The following is a 7,686-nucleotide window of genomic DNA, read 5'->3' as shown; positions in this document are numbered from 1 at the left end:
ATTAGACAGAGAGAAACAGAAAAATAACAGAAGGAACAGAATTAGACAGAGAGAAACAGGAAAATAACAGAAGGAACAGGATTAGACACAGAGAACCAGGAAAAAAAAACAGAAGAAAAGGCGAGAACAAAAAAAAAAAAAAAAAAAAAAAAAATCACAAGCGGAAGAAGGAAAACCGACACACACAGACAGACAGACACAAAAGAAAGGAAATAATAAAAAAGAAACGAGAAAAAGGAGCAGACAAACACACACACACACACACACACACAAACAAGAATTACAATCGAAAAAACAACAACAACAACAAAAAAAAAAACACACACAGACAGACAGACGAAGGACAGAAAGACAGACAAATATAGCTGACCCCCCCCCCCCCCCCAGCACTTCTCTCCAAGGCTGTGTTCGTGCTGTGTTCTAATTAACCATTCTGTCTGTGGTGGGTATATAACTTGTTGACAGCAGGAGGGGAGGGGGGGAAGAGAGGGGGTAGAGAAGATGGGAGGCTCAGAAATGAAGGGAAACTAAGGGAAACATGAGAAAAGGGGCAGAGAAAGGGTGTGAAAGAGGGAGGTATGGAAGAGGAGAGGGTAAAGAAAGGGAATATGAAAAGAAGAAAAAAGGATTGAGATGGGAGAAGGAAATAGAAAAGGGGAAAGGAAAAGAAAAGGAGAGGAAAGGGGAAAGGACATGAGGAAAGGAAAAAGGAAAGAGGAAACGAAAAGAGAAGAGGGTAAAGAAAGGGGAATGGAAAAGAAGAAACTAGAGAAAAGGTAGTGAAGGGGGGAGACCGGGAAGAGGGCAAAGAAAAAGGATAGGAGAAAAGGGAAGCAGAATGGGAAGGAGGTATTAGAGGCAGAGATAAGAAGGAAACGGAAAGAAAGAGGAAAAAAAAGGGATGAGAAAAAGAAACAAAGAGGATAAAGATAAATGGAACACGAAATGGAAAAAAAAAGAAAGGGGGGAAGAGAAAAGGAGTGCAAATTTTCCTTTACCTCAGTTACATTACAAATAATAAAGTAGCAATCATAAATACTAACTTTTTTTCCCTTTTTTCTATTGTCTCATAAATCCTCAAATCCTTACTATTAAAGAAAGCAATGGACACTAACACAACAAAACCTTTTACTACACCTGCACCTATTAGTACGCACCCCCTAATTAGTACGCCATCACCCCCTATTAGCACACCCCCCCCTATCACACCTGCACCTATTAGTACGCACCCCCTAATTAGTACGCCATCACCCCCTATTAGCACGCACACACCCGCTATCACACCTGCACCTGTTAGTACGCACCCCCTAATTAGTACGCCATCACCCCCCTATTAGCACGCACACACCCCATATCACACCTCCACCTGGTTAAGTTGCACCTGTGTTTCGTAACGAGGAGGCAATCAGCTGACGTCATCCATATATTAACTTCATCCTGCATCCCTCTCCCTCTCCCTCTCAACCCTGACCGGCCTTCACACATCTCCCATGCTCTCTCTCTCTCTCTCTCTCTCTCTCTCTCTCTCTCTCTCTCTCTCTCTCCTCTCTCTCTCTCTCTCTCTCTAACCTCCTCCATCTCCCACTTTCTCCTGGCTATCACGTTGGGCTCTCTCCCACTTTTATCCTAAGACCTGGCAAACGTCCACGGCTGATAAGGGGTTCACACAGGCCTCCTAACACACACACACACACACACACACACACACACACACACACAAGCAAGCACAACGCACCCTTGGTCCTACGCACTCCAGCTTCAAGGTTCTCTCTCTCTCTCTCTCTCTCTCTCTCTCTCTCTCTCTCTCTCTCGTCTGTTTTGAAAGCATGACAAGGAAAGGAAAAGAAATGGATGGGAGATAATAGCATCTTGTGAAGCTGATGTGTTGCTATAGTTTCCTCCTCTCCTCTTCTCTCCTACCCTCCTCCTCCTCCTCCTCCTCCTCCTCCTCCTCCTCCTCCTCCTCCTCCAGCCTCCTTATTCCTGTTCATCTTTTTGCTTCTTTTTTTTTGCTTTTCTTTTTCTCCTCCTCGGGTCGTGCAGTCCACTTCTCTTTTTTTGGATTTTTGGTTATTTTTTTGATCTGTTTATTTTTATGGTTGTGTAATTATTTGTAACGTGCATTTGAGGTATTCTGATGGTTGTTTTATTTTTAATTTTTTTCTATTTCGATTTTTTTATATTGGTGAAAGTGTCGGTTTTTATGTTCATTGCTTGTCGGTTGATTGGTTGGTTGGCAGTGTGGATATTAATAGTCTTTTCAATATATATTTTTTACTACAATTTGATATTTTTCACTTATTTTACTACATGGGACTTTTTTCTATACTTTTTTCCCTTTTTTTAGACGAGTCGCTTTTCACAGTTCTTTTCTTTTCTTTTTTCTAAACCTGGACAATTTTTCTATTTCTCTTTTTACCTTTTTCTCTAGATTGAACATTTTTTTCTTGACATTTTTTTCCTAGAGGAGATATTTTTTTTATCTTCTTTACCTTTTCCTTCTAGACTGAACACATTTTCTTAATTAATTTTTTACCCTTTTCTCTAGACTGAAGATTTCACACTTTCTAATTTTTCTTTATTGGCACGTTCTGATGCGCCGCGCAGGTGTGTTGATTAATCAGTCTAGGCCCAGGTGTTCCGCGGGCACGTGAGTCACCGCCGCCAGGTAAAGAGAGTGTGTGTGTGTGTGTGTGTGTGTGTGTGTGTGTGTGTGTGTGTGTGTGTGTTCATCAGCTGTACAATATCACTTTCTCCTTTCATTTGAATTCGTTACGCGTCCCGTTAGTTGCGCGTTAACGTCTTCATTCATTTTGTTCACTTTTCAAAATAAATTCACAATACTTCAAATAATTAAAAAAAAAAAAATATGGTAAATCAAACAACTCTTTCTATGTTTTTTTTTCAAGTTTCTCATCCGTCATTTTTCTTTATATCGTTCACTTTTTTTCTATATAACTCCATGGAATGAAAAAAAAAAGAAAAAAAAAACCTTTTCATACATTTTCGATTTTTTTTCATTAATTTCTACTTTTCGTCACATGTACAGATTGGCATCTTTATATTAACCATTTACTCCTTTACTTTTCACTCATACTTTACGCCACATCAGAGTCGAGAGAAGAAAAATTAATCAAGAAAAATACCCGATTGCTACACTCATTCCATGTTTCGGAAATACAACCAATAATAAATTCTTTCAACGATTTCCTAGGACGATTGACTCCCTCTCCTCATTATCAAGCCCCACGTATGGTCTGGGAGGCGTATCTTCTCGGTATTTCCTCATTTTCTCCTAAAGGTGTTCGGCGCGTGTCAATGAGAATCTTACACAGGAAATGGTGACACAGGGAAGGAGGGACGCAACTTAATTGTAGCGTGTGAGGTGTCGCTTCTTTGTTTGAATTTCTAGCAAGAGTGAGATCGAACGTGAGGCAATGGCTTGAAATACCCTTCTGGTGATAGTTCTGAGAGTAGGATCTGTGTGTCATTTGAAGCGAGGGAGGTTGGGTTACGAATGACCTTAATTTGGGTTCTCTCTGTGTTCCTGCTTCATCTTCTCCATTCTCTTTCTAGTTCTCTTCTTGTTGTTAATTTGCCTTCTTGATATTTTTTTTCATTTGCTTATGTTCTATTTGTGATCTTATTTTGTGTTAACCATTTTAGCTTCTTTATTCTTGTATTTTTTTCTGTACTCTGCCCAGGTTGTTTGGAGTGAATAATAGAATGATAATGTCTTTTTTTTGTGTGTGTTTGTTCAAAGACTCGCAACTGTTTCTGGTTTGTGTTTATCTGCAGGTGACACGAACACTTAAAAATCACACTTCAGTATTTCCTTTAACTCTATTGTGTTGCTCCAGTCTAAAGCTCAAACAAAAAGTGACCAAAATTTTACGGTTCTGATGCCTCCAAATCGCACTTGTTTTATTTTTACATTTACAGACATTCATTAACCCGGTAGCTGCGGGGATCATGTTTCGCACTTCAGTTATATTTCATTCACTTAAAAAGATTCATTAATATAAAAAAAGTTGATATATAGGTTCATGATTTCGATTTTGACACTTTCACGCACACTTCCGCTATTCAATGATCAAGCAGCGTACGTGTCTGATCAAGGTCTTCAGGTGTTGTTCTAATCAGCCGTCCACAGGTGATCGTAGGTATCAGAAATCAAGGTAGTTCACGTGTTTAAATGCACGCCATCGACTAAAGCTTCTTGGTGTGCATAAAACGGTGTTCTCTTAATCATATTCGCAGCTGTGAGCGTGTATGGCGCCGATCAAGGTCAGGTAAGCTCAAGGAGTGTTCAGTCAAGGTCGTCTCCAGGTGCGTACAGGTAAATTTTAATCAAGGTCAGCCCGGGATAAGAGTGTAGTGCTTATCAAGGTCTTCAGGTGGTCTTAAGGTCATGGTCTGCAGTAGGTGTGTGGCGCTAATTATGGGCTTTAAGTGGTCTCCAGGTGCATAGTTAACAGGTAAGAGGTTTCAATTAAGGCTTCGATGCGTACAGGTAAATTCTAATCAAGGTCAGCCCGGGATAAGAGTGTGGTGCTTATCAAGGTCTTCAGGTGGTCTTAAGGTCATGGTCTGCAGTAGGTGTGTGGCGCTAATTATGGCCTTTAAGTGGTCTCCAGGTGCACAGGTAAGAGGTTGGAGATGGAAGCATGCTGTCTATACCTAACTGAACCTAACCAAACATAACCTAACGTAGCGGTAATTTCTTCTTTCCACAATCACGAAAGGCCACAGGGATCGAGGGAGGAGGAGGAGGAGGAGGAGGAGGAACATGTCAAATTCCCAAATACAAACTTAACAAACGAATTAAGACGCATTTTTTAGCACATTTCAACACGAACACGCACAGAAAGAGTCTCCCTTCCTCTTTTCACAACTACAAGAATCTATACAGAGACCGACGAAGGATGAATAGTCAACGTCTTTCAAACTTCTATATATGTGTTTAAGAGTAGGCGGCACATACCCGTAGAAAGATTGGATATACGCGGGATGGGCCACGAGGTATTCAAGGTCGTTAATTTAGGGTGTTGAAGTGGAGATGCAGCTTCCCTTCCATCTCCCTTTACGGCGCATCGGTCTTCCCCTTTTGGATTCGGGGGCGTGGCGCTGGTTCGCTTCCCTTTATCAGTGTTTCGGTTTCGTTTCCCCTTTAGTGTGTGTGTGTGTGTGTGTGTGTGTGTGTGTGTGTGTGTGTGTGTGTTTGATTTATGCAATAGTAAAATTTTTTTCATTGGATTACATGGCTTAAAAAAGAGAGAGAGAGAGAGAGAGAGAGAGAGAGAGAGAGAGAGAGAGAGAGAGAGAGAGAGAGAGAGAGAGAGAGAGAGAGAGAGAGAGAGAGAGAGAGAGAGAGAGAGAGAGAGAGAGAGAGAGAGAGAGAGAGAGAGAGAGAGAGAGAGAGAGAATACCCTGTCTGTGAATAATTCTAACACTACAGAGTAAGCCGATTCAATCCCTTGGACGCGAAAGAAAATGCATTTACTACCTCGAGAGCGTACTTCAGACACTCGACGATGACGGTGACGAAAAATAAAATAAAAATAATAAAAAAATAATACACGAGTCCGCCCTCCCAATACAGATACCCACAAAAAAGGAGAAAGATAAAAGTAGAATATGTACTTGCAGATAATTTTTGACGAGAAGGAGAAGTCTAGCCGTGTCAAAGGAGAAACATATATGGAGAACGTGTCCTGAATTATGGGAGTAAACGAAAAAAATACAGAAAAAGAGAAATGTAAAGGTAGAATGAGATACCTGTAGGAGGCAGACAACTGTTGAAGAGGAGAAATCTAACGGTGTCAAAGGAGAAATATAAATGGAGAACGTGTCCGGAATTATGCGAATGAGCGAGAAAAATACAGAAAAAGAGAAATGTAAAGGTAGATAGAATGAGATATCTGTAGGAGGCAGACAACTGTTGAAGAGGAGAAATTTAACCGTGTAAAAGGAGAAATATAAATGGAGAACGTGTCCGGAATTATGCGAATGAACGAGAAAAATACAGAAAAAGAGAAATATAAATGTAGAATGTGTACAGGAAAAGAATTAATGACGAGAAGGAGAAATATTTAATGTGAGAAAGGAGAAATATGCATGAAAAACGTGTCCTTAAATACTTGAATAAGGAGAAAACAGCGAAAAGAGGAGATAAGGTAGAATGTTTACTTGAGGACAAAAAAAATCGACGAGCTTGAGAAATACGAATGTGTACAATGATAAACCTTCAGGGGAAAACGTGTCCCTCAATAGCTGCTTTAACGAGAAAATGTAGAAAATGCAAACGAAGTGGAGGAAAAACAAAACAAAACAAAACAAAAAAAACAAAAAAACAAAACAAAACGTGAGCAAGTGTACTCGTATGAAGACTAAATCTGACGAGGAGGAGAAATATCAGTATGTGAAAAGAGAAATATTTATGGCTAACGTGTCCTGAGATAAGCTAATGAGATACCTGTTGGAGCAATACATATACGGAAAACGGGAAAACGAAGTGGAAGAAGAAAGAAAACGTGTACTACAGACAAAATTTGAAGATAAGGAGATATATGAACACGTGAACGAAGTAATACACATGAATAAGTCGCCCCGAGATACCTGTAGGAGCAATACATATAGAAAACGGGAGAACGAAGAGGAGAAAGAAAGAAAACGTGTACCAAAGACAAAATTTGATGATAAGGAGAAATATGAACACGTGAACGAAGTAATACACATGGATAAGTCGCCCGAGATACCTGTAGGAGCAATACATATACAGAAAACGGGAAAACGAAGAGGAGGAACAAAGAAAACGGGCCACGGGTACTCACTTTGGAGGACGCCATGTCGGAGACGGAGCGGTGGGTCTGGATCGTCTCGAGTTGGTCCAGACACCAGTCCAGCTCCTCCAGGGTCTCCAGCGCCACCTTGGTGTAGGTCTCATCTGGAAGGACAAGAACCACCGTTGTCAGATTATCGTACTCAGAGCCGCGCATTTACCTGTTTCTGGCCCATAACTATTGCCAAGAAACACCAACAATTAACCATTTAAACGATAACCATGAATAAAAGCAGTTATTTGGGTGATGAAAGCAGATTTTGGGGTTGGAAATCGGCAAACATGAGAGGCAGAGTACGACAATCTGGCAACGTTGACAAGGACACAGAGTTAAGGACCGCTCTTCTCCTACACACTCTAATAATTATATAAAACTTGTTATTGATGGAACGTTCGGCAACTCAGAATCTCTTTTGTAATTCCATGTAAAGAAAAAAAAACAAAGAAACATCAACCACAGACCCACTAACACATGAGGTCTCATCTGGAAGGACAAGGATACAGGATTAAGGACCGCTCTTCTCCTACACACTCTAATAATTATATAAAACTTGTGATTGATGGAACGTTCGGCAACTCAGAATCTCTTTTGTAATTCCATGTAAAGAAAAAAAACAAAGAAACATCAACCACAGACCCACTAACACATGAGGTCTCATCTGGAAGGACAAGGATACAGGGTTAAGGACCGCTCTTCTCCTACACACTCTAATAATTATATAAAACTTGTGATTGATGGAACGTTCGGCAACTCATAATCTCTTTTGGAATTCCATGTAAAGAAAAAAAACAAAGAAACATCAATCACAGACGCATTAACACATGAGGTCTCATCTGGAAGGACA

General features: G+C 40.4%; 1 protein-coding gene across 1 annotated transcript in view; it reads right to left on the bottom strand.

Moving 5' to 3' along the window:
- Nucleotides 1–5,461: 5,461 nt before the first annotated feature.
- The window catches only part of LOC126989622 (uncharacterized), a 30,922-nt gene continuing 28,697 nt past the window's right edge, over nucleotides 5,462–7,686 (bottom strand). The window contains exon 4 of the mRNA XM_050848229.1: nucleotides 5,462–6,946. Within this exon, the coding sequence (XP_050704186.1) occupies nucleotides 6,444–6,946 (503 nt within the window). The 3' untranslated portion in view covers nucleotides 5,462–6,443. The remainder of the gene's footprint in view (nucleotides 6,947–7,686) is intronic.

The sequence above is a fragment of the Eriocheir sinensis genome, unplaced genomic scaffold (assembly GCF_024679095.1).
Source record: "Eriocheir sinensis breed Jianghai 21 unplaced genomic scaffold, ASM2467909v1 Scaffold1246, whole genome shotgun sequence".
Lineage (NCBI taxonomy): Eukaryota > Metazoa > Arthropoda > Malacostraca > Decapoda > Varunidae > Eriocheir > Eriocheir sinensis.
This window is presented reverse-complemented; position numbering and strand designations above follow the sequence as displayed.